Genomic DNA, 15,606 nt, shown 5'->3' on the forward strand with positions numbered 1-15,606 from the left:
ACAACAGTCAGTATATCTAAATCTGATCCAGGTTTTGCAACACCATATACAATAACAACCAAAACTATTGCAACACTCGTTTCTCTAATCTTCCAATTCAGTCAACTAATCACAGTCGCAACTTGATTATGTCCACAATACTACACGTAAGCATATTCAGTTCATATCTGGTCATCAGATGACTTCATCAGCTGAAGCAGTATTTTTCTGTGCCAAGGGTCCCCATCAGATGAATGACCGATCAGTGGTCCTAAAGAATCTTCTTAGTACTTCTGAATATATACGCTGTACAGCTTGCCATTGTCTGTACACAAAGGAGGTATCAAACCGATTACATATTGTCAGCATGACAAGATAGCAATTTTCGGTAAGTCTGGATGTAGTGGATTGAGGATCACTGCTCTGCCATATGTGCCAATTTTACAATCTCGGAAGACATTGATGATGATGTTGAATCCTTGTTGTCCTCCTTCTCCAACTTCTACATTAAAATTATCTAGGTATTGGTACGGTGCAGTCCACAAAACCCGATGAGCAAGTCTTTTTCTTGTACATATCGGAGTTGACCAACAATGGCAGTTTCATATTCCGATGCTAATACAGTACTTCGAGATGATTTCTTTCTTTCTAAACAAGATGTGTTTTATAACTTCAACATTGTCATCTCTAAGCCCCATCTGGATATTCATTTTATGTTGGTGATGGCATTTGTCATCAGAATGAACTTCTGGACCAAAGAGATTTGCGCTTATGAAAGTTGCTAGCCTTGGACCACCCCACATCATTATCACTCAAAAACTGCTTCAGTGAGGAGGTTATAAGCATCGACCTTTCTTTGAGACATGGAAATTATTTGCTACGGTGGAAATTAAGAAAGTCAAGGCCAGTACAACCCTTACCGAAAATTATTTCTACTGCAAATTTGCCGTAAGTTTGCTGCAAATATGCAGCAAGTCTATAGCTTGCAGGAAGGAGTTGCAGAAGTTTGCAGCTAGCTGTGACCCTCCTGCAAACCCTTAAATCAGTTTGCTGCAAATTTGCGGCAAACCAGGTTATTGCTGCAGATATGCAGCAACACATGATTGACATATTGCCCACTATTTCATTACCAGGGAGTACACGTTACACACTGTGTACTATTGCACTTCGTGACCAGTAAGCAACACAAAATTGATATTTCATTTGTATTTTATATTCATTTATTTCATAACAATAATAACTGGTAGTTAATGGACAGCTTCCAAACATTGCATGGATATGATTGAAAGTGCATCTATAGTATATACCGTAGTGACATAATGTAATAAGATTACCCTTTGACAATCCGGTTGGGTAAATCATGGTGGGATCGAAAACTGAATTTTTAGGGGAAAAATGATTATATTAGAGTGTTGATTAATCAGAACACGCAACCGAGCAATCAATCATTTGTCATATGTCGCTCATGTTGACTTCCGTCAACTTTATCAAGCAAGATAGCAAGAGAATACATGTTAAAATATGGGTTGAAAGGAATGTAAACGGTTATTTTATGTTGACACTACCTTCCACTACGGACACAGCTAATGATAATTTTTGATATGGAGATTACTTGATAGTAGTTATTTTCGCAAAGAGGGAAAAATGCACATTTCGACATAATGGCGAAATCAGAAGAGATGTACGTTCTTTGCCTCAGACGGTACAGGAGCTGAAGCGTTTGACATAATTTTTATCTTGCGCGTTGAAAAGCACGATATCTGAAAACAGCTTATTCATACACGTATTGACGTGAATCTATTGATGTGCCTTTGAGGAAGATCATAAAATATGTAGTGCATTTCTAGGTAACAAAGCAAATGTGTTCTAAGTGTCCGAGATACTGACGTAAAGTTTACTCTTGCTAGGTTGTCTGCCTACATTGAGAGACCCGATTGGAAAAAAAAGACTCAATGAACGAAGTACACACAACGTTATCAGCGATGGAAAAACACCTGCTTAATACGCTTGACATGATTCATACCCGCGGAATAAGGGGGAGGAAGGTTGCTGCGATGATACCTGAAGACTGCAAACAAGCAATGCAAATCCTCTGTGATCAACGTGAAATGGCAGGCATTCATGAGCAAAATACATACTTCTTTGGGAGACAGAACACTAAGACTTCACATATTCGAGCGTGTGACTATTTGCGAGAAATAGCAAGAGAAGTTGGGCTACGCAAACCTAATTTAATAACATCAACAAAAATGAGAAATTATATCGCAACTGTGTCTCAGATTTTAAACCTAAATGACATGCAATTATCGTGGCTGTCAGACCATTTAGGCCACTCAGTAGCAGTCCATAAAAATTTCTATCGACTTCAAGAGTCCACTATAGAAATGACAAAAGTTGGTAAACTTTTACCAGCCATCGACAAGGGACAGATCGGACCATGCCAAGGAAAATCGCTCGATGATATTTCATTCCAAGGTGAGTTGTCAAATGAGAGGTAAGAGAAGGGTTCTAGTTTCAAGTTTTCTTGTTGCAATACCAACCGGGCGCTCTGCATATCCACGTGCGAGATGTTCATTACCCCAAGAGGAAAAGATCAGAAAGTTGTCTTTTGCAAACTATAACATTCAAATAGCAATCTCTAATCACAGTCCCTCTATCCACCGGTCTGGAAACGACAGGCTCTCTATTGTCCCTATCCGCGTTGACGGCAAACAAACCATTCACACTTGACACCGATACCCGGCAGGTCCGAAGTTTATTTTACGGTTAGCAGACTCATGAATATTTACAACGACGTCATAAAAATCACCAGCATGCCTTGCTGCAGCTGATCTTTGCGCGTGCGCATAGCGCATTCGTGTCGAGTCAAACCAAAACAAATCAACGTGACAGCGGCTGTCGATGTCTGAAGCGAAACATGTGGAAAGCACATGGCGACTTTCTCGATTTTGAAGATAAAAACATCGATTGGAATTTCATTCTCGAAGAAACCGTTGACTTAGAATGTCCAAGCCATGACGTTGACTATAACACCAGCGAGACAGCGCCCATATCGGGTGGTATAACACCGACAGTTGGAGATGAGATATCCGGAACGCGCCGTGATATAAACCCAACCCAGCTGGTTCAATATGCATGTCCGTTTTGCGGCAAAGTATATAAAAGTGCGAGTGGTTTCCGGGGCCATGTTAAAAAAATACATGAAAAAGATGTGAAAGGTATGTGTCATTTTGCTTGTCAATATATTTTGTTGATACGATTCATGCTACACGGTGCACAACGAAGCGATTCTCTAATCGGGAACCCTTACAAAGTACCTTGTTATGGCCCGGAGAGGCCGTGTCATGTATAGCGACCGTAAACACGATAGAATGAAAGTTTGCTTTTGCTCAAATGATTCTCGTCTTTCCATATGTGGTTGATATACAAAATTAAGTTTTACTTGGTGACAAGACTTTTGACGAGTTACCAACGTCAGGTTCGTGGGAATATGTGCATGACACACCCCCCCCCCCCCCCCGACTAGCTGACGGTAGAGCCTCCGAATTGCTGTGACAGCGACCGCTGATCACAATGTGTGCTGATTCACAGGAAATGTTGCAGGTGTAGGAGAAACTTGTTCAGGTGTGTAGGGAGATGGTCATTGAAAGTGTCGACTGTCCCTATTGTATTGAAATGCTGCCATTGTATTATGACTTGTCATTATTGTCAGTGCAAGTGGCCTGATACCCCTTTCACTCTTTTCTTACAGTATCAATGGGTAGTAGGTGACACTGGTAATGGGACAGTCATTGTTTCTGAATATTCACAGGGCTACCACTCTTCAGCAAAGCTTTTTGATAATTGTTTATTGTTTTACACTCATAATGGTTTTTTTTATTCTCCCCCAGCATCTCTCTACAAGGTGAAAAATGGTACAGGTACCTACCAGCAACAAAATACTGAATCAGGGACTGAGATTGAAGACACAACAGGTATTTCATTTTTTCACTTTTGCTGCACTGTGACACAGTCCCTCCATCAAGGATGGAGGGACTGCTTTAAGGATGACGGTCAGAACATGGTCGACTATGGTTTGACCATTGTCAAACCATGGTCATTGACCATGTTCAACCATGTTTTGACTATCAAGTTGACCATGATCGACCATGAAATGAACACAGTTTGTTAAATTGACACCATTGTCAGAACATGGTCAGTGGTGGTCAGCATTATGATAGTCACATCACAGTCAGAATATGGTCAAAAGAAATCGTTGTCGTATCATGGTCAAAACATTGCCAATTAAAGTTCACAACAAACATGGACAGACCATGGTCATTGTGAATAAAGCTGCATCGCAACAGTAATCAGAACATGTCCAGAACATGGTCAATGATTGACAAATCATGGTCAATGATGGTCAGAACATGGTCACCAGAGGAGGCAATGATGGTGGTCAGAACATGGTCAATGATGGCCAGAGCCATGGGTAATGATGGTCCGAACATGGTCATGATGGCCAGAACATGGTCAATGGTGGCCAGAACATAGGTAACGATTGTCAGAACATGGTCAATGATGGTCAGAACATGGTCACTGATGGTCAGGACACTGGTCAAATTGGTGGCCAGAACATTGTCTATGATGGTCAGAACATGGTCACCGACCAGTGGTCTTGTTTGGATATTGTTGATTGCCAAAACCTGGTCAGTGATTGTCAGAACAGGGTGATGGTCAAAACATGGTCATTGAAGGCGTCTGCATAAATGTCAACATTATACAGCTATGTAGGAACTGAATGTAAATAATTCATTTCAGTCATTTAATTATGTGTAACATTGCATTGAGTGCAATTATAGTCAACATTGATAAAACACATATCAAAGATCATATAATGACCCCAACAATTATACAGGGATAAAGTGATAATTAAGGCAGCCTGTGGGTTCCCTCATGCAAAGACCTATTTTCGGACTTAGATTTTGGCAATAAAATGTGAATTTCACCTAAGTGTCACCTGAAAGCTGCTTTTTTGGTACACTGATCACTTGACTTCAAAAAATGGTATAGAAAAACAAAGACACTTTGACGTCTACACCATTCCGATTATCTGTGGTGAGTGACAGTTCAAACTTTAGTGTTTAAACTGACAAAGTCTGTAGGTGTACACTTTCACATAGAACTAAGACAAATGCACTTTTTAAAATTTGTCCCTCAACTCTTTTTGACAAAAAATACTCAACAAACCTGACACGCTACCTTAAGCAATGACTACTGACAGGAATAAATGTAATAAATGCTAACATGTACATATTGACTTAAAGCCACAGTAGCTGTAACTTTTGATATTTTCACTATTTTTTGTTTCACATTATGACCTTTTAATTAAAATAAAAATAATTCTGAATCATAGTCACCTATTTACTGACCAATACAGTACATGTGTGTCGATTACAACAGCTTGCAAGTGTACAGACTTTTAATAGGAAATCTTGTTCTATTTTTGTAAATTTGTTTTTAACAAATTTTTTGGAGGTTCATTAAAAGGTAAGTCATGTGACTACTGTGCAAATAATTAATGTGTACTGTAGTTGACCATGTTCTCTTTCATCAGGGCTTTTATACAATATATATGCTTTGTGAAATTTACTACTTCTTTCAATCAAATAGAATAAGGTACAAAGAGTGTCTTTTGTAGATTGGATCATTCAGAACCTTCTCAAAATATATTTTCTGCACCAACAGATATTCAATGATGTTGACAAAATGCAATAAATCTTCGTTTTAATCAAGAGGACGTGAAAAAAGATCAAAAGTTACAGCTTTACAGAATTTATAAACAAAGAATTTTGTGAATAACATTTTGATACATATTTAAAAGTTGAATATTGAGAAAAGAGTGCATAACAGCCAAAAGACACATGCCTGAAAAAAGCCTAAAAGAGATGTTTATAACCTTATCTAATTTCTGTCATGTAGACTACTCGACCAACTCTTAATATTAGGGTTGAGAAATCGAAAACTTTGTATTGGCAGAATACTCAGAGAGCTAAAGCATCATGAAACAATGTACCAAAGAACATTATTATATGTAGATTAGTGATGCTGACACCAAAGATACAGCACGCTGCAGTGACAGCAAAATTTGTGCATTTGTACCACACTTTCAACATTTTGAAAATTCAGATATGTACATTGAGTTGTGAAATCAGCTGTGTAAACATGGCTAAAAACAGAGGACACCTGAAAAATATTGAGGCAGACTGTTAATCAGCACAGATGTATAAATTCTGAAATACAAGCTTCATAAGAAACAGTAGTAAAAAATAAAACAGAAACAAAACGTTAAGTTCAATTTAGGGTACGATTTATTTTATATGCCAATGTTTTTTTCATGCCACATAAATATGTCTTCATTAAACTTTGACTTGAGAAGGTTCATGTGAAATTAACATTACTGTCAAAGGCAGCGATTTAGCTTCTTTTCTCTGAATTTCTCATCCCTTCACAGTACCAGCAACGAATTCTGAAAATACGAATGGTTCAGGAAATAGTGTGAGTCTTTACTGTTTGACTGCAATTTGATGAATGAAATCAATAAACATTATTAGTTGAAAATGAGACAATAGTTACTTGAAAAACTAACTCACAGACACCAACTGCATAAACATTTATAATCATGTGTTAATACTATTTAAAACGGACAAACGATCTGTAAAACTCTCGCAATTATTTTCCATACACTATTTTTCAGCATTGTTGTGAAGTGAAAGTGAATTCCGTACGAATCATTACTCAACGAAACTTAGTACATGTAATTTAAGGGAGCGTTCAGTTTTTACGGCTGGGGGGGGGCGGCAAAATCTTGTCGCCGGTGTTCAAAAAAATATAGACCCCCCCTGCATTTTTCGTGAAAAAAAGATGACCCCCCTTTGTCAGACGAAAAAAATTGATGACCCCCCCCCCCCCCCCCCCCCCCCCCGCTTAAAAATAACTAAAACCCATACGTCAAATTTACCCGCATGGTTTGGATTTGAACTCCGGTACGCCGGCCGCGCACTTTATTCGTGTAGCAAAGATGTCAATTAGGACGACTGTAAGGCAATTTTTAACTTCATTTCAATAGACAACTCATGTCCATGGACATTGTATAAAGTGAACTTTATTGGAGTGGTTCGCCAAAGGCAGCCCTCCGGTTAAGAGGGTCAAGTCAACTTTATTCTAGTGGGCCACCGGTACCACGGTAAAGAGGGTCGATCATGGCTATTTCATAAAGTAGACTTTACTGGACAGGGCTGCTGAAGGCGCACGGCCATTAAGATTGCCGTGGGGTATTACATAAAGTCAATTTATTGGAGTGGGCCGCCGCAGGCGGCCCGCCGGTAAAGAGGGTCGATCATGGCCATTGCATGAAGTAAACCTAATTGGAGTGGGCCGCCAAAGGCGTCTGCCTGTTAAGAGGGTCATGGGTAATACATAATGTATATTTATTGTAGTGGGCCGCCGAAGGCGGCCCGCCGGTAAAGGGGGTCGATCATGACAATGGCATAAAGTGAACTTTATTGTTGGTATTATGTTTTTGAAAATGTGGTGACCCCCCTTTTTACCAGTGAAAAAGCGATGACCCCCCCTTTGCGGATTCCAAAACTTTGATGACCCCCCCCTGGATTTTGCCGCCCCCCCCCCCCCCCAGCCGTAAAAACTGAACGGTACCTAATGGCAATGTGCAGTGCACGTTTGTACACAGTCCCTCTGGATAGAGGGACTGTGGTTTGTATAACGAAGGTCTATGGTTATATCAGCTTACCTGCATTTGTGAACGGCTTGCAGACGCTTATAGACACTTCCCGGCTGCAGGTCACTCCGTGCAGCACGTAAGCATACCGGTACAAGTTACGGGAAAATATAGTCGGCATCTTACCTGCTTTTCGCGTTCACAAATTTTGAACTCTGTCTGTCCCTGGTACTCTATATACATTTCTGCGAAACTATGATGTATTTCGGCTAGTGATTCCATACAAAGATTGCCAAAATTTCTGCCAGATAAGTCCTGATCACGAATACCAAGTCAACGGTACAGAAATCTTACTTCGCGCCGTTCAAGCCTAATGACCTTCACAGAAGTGAGATCAATAAATCATTACGCGATTGATAACGTAGTCCCGTTTTTAAACGTTGGAGTTTGACTCTCTATCGGCCCTAATCCCGTACAATTCAAACTCAAAATAGCAATTTATTTATTATATTACATTATGAAAATGGTTATACTAATGATTCGAAATGGTCAAAGAGTGTGCAGTTCTTTCAGCACGAAGATTCAATATCAATGCGCGACCTTAACTTGGTAAACCGTGACCTCTGACTAAACATGTCAGCTGCTACCAGCAGGATTCGGCTCACGCTTTGACATGCGTGTTGGATTTTTATTCGGCTGATCAGCTCAGGATGGAGTGCAATATATATAGCTCTGACGCATAAAACATGGACAAAAATTGTAACCTCAATCCACGTCTTCTGAAGGCGAGATATTGTTGGTGGCATCGATGATCAAGTGACACAGACTGTCTGTATGTACCGTATGCTTTAGCTTCAGGGACTGTGCTTATACCATGCTTATACTAAACATTGAAAGCATTGACATTTGTGTACGTTTCAACAGTAAAAGGTCCTGTTCTATTGAAATTTTTACGGTACAAATTTGCAGTAACATTATATAAGTCTACGACCCGTCATTGTTGCTCGTTTTGAAAGAGGTGAACGGACGTACATTGCGTCCGTAACAGCACTAATTCTCCCTTTTATATACACAGAAAAATGTTCCTGTTTTGACAATTTGTTTTGTTTTCGTAAAAATTCAGCTGTTGATCCAACCACGATTTACAAAACAAGATCGTCGACGATATTAAGAGTTTGATTGATTATTACAGAGACTCAAATCTTGTGTACGTAAGCTCAAAACTCAACTCTCAGAAACTTAAAGGTGAGGTGATCGCCAAACTACGGTATTATACTTGAAAAACTGATGCTTTTAAAAGCAGCTGAATTGTGCACAACCACAAGTGAAAATCTGCCTGTTCTTGTAAGTTTAAAACTTTGGATTGTCAGTCGTGGGAAAATAAATGAAAAATTCCATTGTTCATTTGGAAAATTTACTAACTTTTTGTAATCTTGTGAGTGAAGTCATGTGTTTGTCTGTAATCCTGCTGTGATGAATGAGAAATCTATCGACTTTGGCAAAATCATTTTTCTGAATACATAATGATAGTGGTGCTGACAGGTCTCCCTCCCTGCATTGGCATCCGTGCAGCTGTTATGAGAGTTCCTACAGTCTGTAGTACCACATAAAATGACATGTGCATCAGATCAGTTGCACACATCATGACGGTTTAGGGAAAGATTGTGACCATCAAACATGGTCAGATAATTTACAACGAGGGTGATGATGATGACTGTGTTTCATAGTCACAATCTTTGCCTTGACCATCTAATGACCATGTTTTGACTGTGACCATATGACCAGTCAGTCATCATCAAACCATTGTCAATGTGATGACCATAATATGACCATGTTTCATTGTCGTTATTTTTTTCTTGATCATGTGAAGACCATGTTGTGACAATGAGTAAACGTCAGTTGATGATTGTCAAAACATTGTCAGTTTGGATGACGGTCAGCAGTCATTGTCACTGATGGTCAAAACATCATCGACCATGGTTGACATGTAATGGCACGTTATGATGGTCACCAGGAAAGCAGGGTGTGGCTATATACATACAGTCCCTCCATCAAGGATGGAGGGACTGTGGCTATATCACATTGATCATTTCCTATGATGTGATCACAGTCCCTCCAAGGAGGGACTGTTTTTAGATCTTTCACAATTATGTTCAGCACACGATGAAAAAAAAATGTGTCAAAAGAAAATCATAATGAGTTCTAAAACTATCATGAATGAGTCTTTTTTATGTCCTGGGTGAGAAGCACATTTCCTCTGTCACCATGAAAGAGAGACTGTGGGTGCAGCTAGGAGATATTCACCTATTTTCGCATTATCTTTTATCTGCAGTTCATACTGAACAGGCATCTGCAATGGGTAGCAACGACAGCACCAGGCAGACAAGAAAAACAGGTAATGTGTATTTTCAGTTGGAGTGATTTAAATTATTTCAACCACAGTCCTTGAAGGGACTCTGGTTTGAGGTACAATATGAACAGAAAGGTGTTACAGGAATGCCAAAATTCTTCAAAATATTCAAAGGTATGCAACTGTGATGCACATAAACACAGTCCCTCCATGATGGAGAGACTGTGATGTTAACAATCCTATAATGGAGACAGCTGACAGTGTTGCAGTCAAGATACAAATTTAATTGACACCATGCTTCTTCCATTATTGCAGTTTGGAGAGACATTACTTGTTACAAGCCACAGTCCCAGTGATTTGGAACTGTGTACAGACACTTTATTAAGAATGACAATACAAATATTTGTGAATTGCACTGCATTGGCCATGGTTACATATGTGGTTATTCATCTTAAATATTTCAGGTTTCTCCCGCCCTACTCCTTTGTATCACCAAGGACAGTTGAAGTCAGAAATTCCTGGAATGGTTGTGCAAGCATTAGCTGAAATAGCAGACGATGTCAATTTGAAAGTGAAAGGCAGTGTTCATGGACATACAATTGCAAGTATAGCAATTGACTTGGTCTGCAAACTCAAGTTAGGGGAAATTTCCATTCCTGACGATGTAGTCAACGACCTGACATCAAGGCTGTGGAACGTCATTACAGCTGGGGATAATGAGAAAACATATTCGTCGCACAATGAAGAGATATGGTCATCATTTTATTGTATGTGGAGCAATCAGGACCTTACTAAGACAATGATATATTCCTTTCAACCATGTCTTTCCAGCAATGTATCTTATGCCGATTTATTTCGCACTGTAAGATTGTGTTTGTTTAATTTAATCGCTGTTGTGCGACACAGAAGGGATGAAACAGATTATGCCAATGAAAGAAGTCAGCAAAAAGAAACAGATATGTGCAGAATGGATGAGGAAGAAGAGAAAGCCCTACGTTATTTTGCAGGGTACATTCCATATAATTTGATGAAAAAAAATATGCGTAAAGAAAGTGCTGCGAGCAAAGAGTACATTGCCATACTTGAAAGTATGAGAGATACTTCTGATGTTCAGAGTTCAAGCAAGATGTGGGTAGACAAACTTGATAAGGGAGGGTTGTTTAAAGTATCTGATACTGCATATTTATTTTTCAAGGAGATGGAATTGATTTGCAGAAATCATCTTAAGACGGAGGAAATTGTGGGATACCATGGCCAGAATATCTACAAACCACTTGTTGATGAGATTCTTGAGAAAGAAAGTATTCACCGTATGTGGAGTAGCCTGTCTAGGAAAGCGAGTATTGATGTAATATCTAATGCTGTTCTTTCATCAATTGTTCGACTGTATGTTAATATCAGGTGCTTTTCTTTTGCACGTAGTGTTGTCGAGGTCTACAAAAGGAAAAACCGAAAGCATCTGAAAGGGTCCAAGGGGTTACGTAAAACACTTGTGTAGCGGACCGTGGTACATTAGAAACTGATCATCACACCAGTGACTTAATACACAAGCACCTTGTACAATTCAAGACTTAAGTGTGAACACTGTCATGCCAGTGAATTTACATGGTCAGTGTTTTTTATTTCTGCCAATGAATTTGAATTTACAGTGTTTTCTTTCATGAAAGTGAATCCGAGTGCAAATTACCAGTCAGTGTTTTTATTCTTGCCAGTGAATTTGAATTTACAGTGTTTTTTTTTATGAAAGTGAATTAACGTCAGTGTTTTTTTTGCCAGTGAATCTGAATTTAGTGTTTTATTTATGAAAATGAATCTGAATTACCAGTCAGTGTTTTTATTTTTGCCAATGAATTTGAATTTAGTGTTGTCATTTATGATCATGAAACTGAATCTGGTTTACCATTCATTGTTTTGATTTGTGCAAATTAATTTGAATAAGTTTTTATTTTAATAACTTGCAATAACTTGTAACATGTGCAATCAATCTCAATTCACCTTTCAGAAATTCTGTTTTGAACCACACCGATAACACAGTGAAACATGTAAGCAATAAAAAATACAATGAAATATATCTTTCACTTTGATTTATTCTTTATTTTTCAAGTAATACTAAATCGAAGTAACCCTTCAAAATTCTTAAGTTCTTAAGAATTCATAGACCTGAAACTCATCTTTATTGAAGTTGAAATCACAACTGGCTACGTAAAGACTGACTTAAAGGCACATTACCTTCATCTTTTAAAATTATTTCCAATATCTGATACCAAATCAAAAGTTACTCAATTCAAGGTTCTTTCCACAGTGTGGCCGCAAAAAGCCTTCAAATGTTGTTGAAGAACCTACTCAGATTTTAGCCTTGCAAGCCAAACGCAGCCAATGAAACAATACAGCTTTAGTGACAGGGAAACCCACACACATCTTCAAAAATTGGATGATATATGTCAGTACGCAAAGTGAAGAACAGCTACAGCTAATGGAGCTTTAAGTAACATAAATGCTGCTGTACAACATACCACAGCCCTTGGGATGGTAAACAAACATTTCAAAATTTTCCTCTACCCTACCCTACCCTACACACAATTTGTTTTACATAGCAATCAAGGTAGTCCATTACAAGTCCATTTGTGGTTTTATGATGTATACATGTCTGAAAACGTGGCTGAAAGAACAGTCTCTACCGCCGTTTACGTTTCGGCAATCTAGTGTCATCAATTACAGGATCTTCAGCGGGCCGTTTGTATCTCCCTGTATTTCCAGTAAAACAGTGCATCCGGTGAGATTTCTGCAGGCGGAGAGAATTTTCTTGGTAGCCAAAGGCTTGAAGGGTCGGGTCATTGTTGTCACCACCACTTCGTCTGTGTCTGCTGAAGTGGGCCTCAAGCGGGTCTTGGCAGAACCTTTCACTCAATATAAACTCCACTCCTTGTCCAAGCAGGTATCTTGACACTTCAATGAAGGACTTCACTACAAGACAATACAGTAAAAATAACAGAGTCAACTAGTTGTATTGTTTTTTTTTCACTTATGAAATATACGACTTGCTACAAAAACATTTAATTTGAAAAACCACGTTGAAAAAAAAATGAAGAAATCTCGGAATATTGGCACTAAATGGAAACTGTGGTGAGAGGGTTCATACACCTAAAGTCAAATAAAGCTACTGATTGTATTTCAGCTTGTTTTGCTTTTGCAGTTCTAAGACTATGTAACAGTGGCTCCGTTTTACGGTGCTGTCGCTGATCTTTTTTCGCAGGACTTTCCAGGGCTAAATCACAATTTTTCCTGAGTTTTCCAGGGACACTATAAAACTCCAGAGTTTTGCCAGGACCGTACCAACCCTGGGTAACCACTGCATTTCTGTCACCAACAATTTATCATGTGAATGACTAAGACATTGTTTTATTGATATTGAGATTTCTGACTATTTATGCGTTGAACTACCAAACACCCCTCCATAAAAAATGATTCATTACTTTTGTGCTGTATACTTGCCTGTCATTTTCAATCCATCAAGAGTCTGCTTGCTTATGCACATCGCATTTCTTGCACTTTTGGAGAAGTTACCACCTCGATCCATTACAGATTGCTGCCAATCATCAAAATATTTCAGAAACTCGTCTTGTAGCCACTATAAGGAAAACAGAGAACAATAAAAGAGAAAAATAAGAGAATACCGCTCCATATGTGCAATGCAGTAATGATTACAGATCTGATTACTTATAAATCTTGTTCGGGTGGGTTCCTTTTGGTATTACCGTCATACTGAGCAAAAATTAGTCTGAAAATATCACAATTATATTTTGGGAAAGTTATCTAATTTTTGGTAATGTTCATATGCAGTTGAAACAATAGCTACTACACAGAAATTTAGCCAGGTTTACATCTTGTTAAGAACTGATCAAATTTGTCACATACAAAATGTAGAATTATCTGGATTTTAAAGCCAAATCAACGTGTGAGGAAGGGAAAGCAGATAATTATGAAAGTAGAATTTGGAAAAACCTTCAATGAAGAGTTTTGTCCAAAACTCAAGCAGCAAGATTTTTCATGTGGAAAGACATACCTCAAAGCGGGGATCCATAGGGTCTGTATACGGTCGTAAGTTTGGTTTTCGCTTGCGGAGATCTTCACCATAATTTCTGACATTTAAGCAATCAAAGAACCTGTCCATATATCGGATGAATTTGACGGTCTCTCTTGCTTCTGGAGGCCCGGCCATTTCAATTGCGTTGGCCACAGTTTCACTGAGAACCTGAAAAGTTCAAACAAAGACATTTAAAGACTTTCAATAACATAGCTGGCTGGAACGAAATCTTTGCAAGTCATGTTTCACAACCAATGCAGAACTTGTAGCAATTCCATGTCATGTTTTGTCCCAATAACAGTTCTGGTGTTATACACATTGCTTTTACATCAGCTGACTTCTTACTGTTATTTCAGATAATATTACTTTTGCTTACCTGAGCAGCAAGGTTAACTCTCATTATAGAGAAAGACGTCAACTCGATGTGTTCATAACCAATTTTGTTCAGCAAATGTATACTTCTGTTCTGGTCATTGGTGACAACTTGAGTGAGGTGTCTCCACAAAATTGGATTACCATTATTCTGGTAAAAAAAGAGAAAATACTCTTATGATGAATATGGAACATACACAGAACTCACACACCCTGTAACAGTCACAGCTAGAGGACCGCTACAGAGGAGTTAATGTCATAGGTGTGGCAAGTCATGTAACAGGGGTGTACCAGCCCCATGGAACAACAGAGTACAAGCATGGATTTTGTTAGTTGTAAATTTCACTTTATACACGGTCCAACCACCAATATACTTCATTATCGGTCATGATTATGAATTTAACATCTATAAGCTAAACAATTTAGAATAAAAAATTCATCACTTTTGACTTACCCATAAACTTCTTGATTTGCGATGTGCCTCTGAATTGGCAAAGCAATTTCGTGTGGTCTTGATAAGATGTGGCACATCAGAAAAGAAGTAGATCATCCGATCATTTGGGGTGTATGTGTTAATGGCCTTGTAGACTAAGAAGCCAGCAGGTGCATCATGTACTCGGTGCATTTTGTACAACTTCCTGTTCCACGTTGCTCCATCACTTGTGGACGCTATAACTTTCAATCCACAAGTCAGTTCCAAATATCCTATCACCCTCCAGATCATTGGGAACAAATGATCAGCAGTGCACCCAATTGTAGGATAATAGGCCACGCTGGTGCAGAAACGGATGGAAACTCCCCGTACCATGAATACAAGGACATGCGTAGCCAGCTGTGGGGAACTGCCCTCTTCACTCATTTTGGCCAAAGTAGAGAGTTCTTCGTTGACTTTCCCCAAGTTCACAAAGCCTATGAGTTGTCCAGTGTTTTTGTCAAACACCAAGTCTGATTTTATCTTTGTCCACTTTGGCTTCAGCAATTATTTCCTCTAACACCATAGGATTTATGCCTGGTTCTGGTCTGATGAAATTTGAAAAGTCGCTAAGTGTTCGACTACATGGTAGTTTGATGAAACCACACTTTCTGAGTGTCTCATACGCTGCT

The 15,606-nt window shown here is 38.9% G+C and overlaps 1 protein-coding gene and 1 long non-coding RNA gene across 2 annotated transcripts; one reads left to right on the top strand and one right to left on the bottom strand.

The window, feature by feature from the left end:
• Nucleotides 1–2,604: 2,604 nt before the first annotated feature.
• LOC139126030 (uncharacterized) lies at nt 2,605–12,115 on the top strand. Its single transcript, XM_070692096.1, has 4 exons — nt 2,605–3,197; nt 3,870–3,953; nt 10,029–10,091; nt 10,511–12,115. The coding sequence occupies exons 1-4, from the start codon at nt 2,897–2,899 to the stop codon at nt 11,542–11,544; spliced, it is 1,482 nt and encodes a 493-aa protein (XP_070548197.1). The 5' UTR covers nt 2,605–2,896; the 3' UTR covers nt 11,545–12,115.
• Nucleotides 6,312–7,879, bottom strand: LOC139126018 (uncharacterized). Its single transcript, XR_011550434.1, has 2 exons — nt 7,769–7,879; nt 6,312–6,487 (listed from the first exon to the last, which is right to left on the bottom strand). It is a non-coding gene; the product is annotated as an uncharacterized lncRNA (long non-coding RNA).
• Nucleotides 12,116–15,606: the final 3,491 nt, after the last annotated feature.

The sequence above is a fragment of the Ptychodera flava genome (assembly GCF_041260155.1).
Source record: "Ptychodera flava strain L36383 chromosome 3 unlocalized genomic scaffold, AS_Pfla_20210202 Scaffold_26__1_contigs__length_13983176_pilon, whole genome shotgun sequence".
Taxonomy (NCBI): domain Eukaryota; kingdom Metazoa; phylum Hemichordata; class Enteropneusta; family Ptychoderidae; genus Ptychodera; species Ptychodera flava.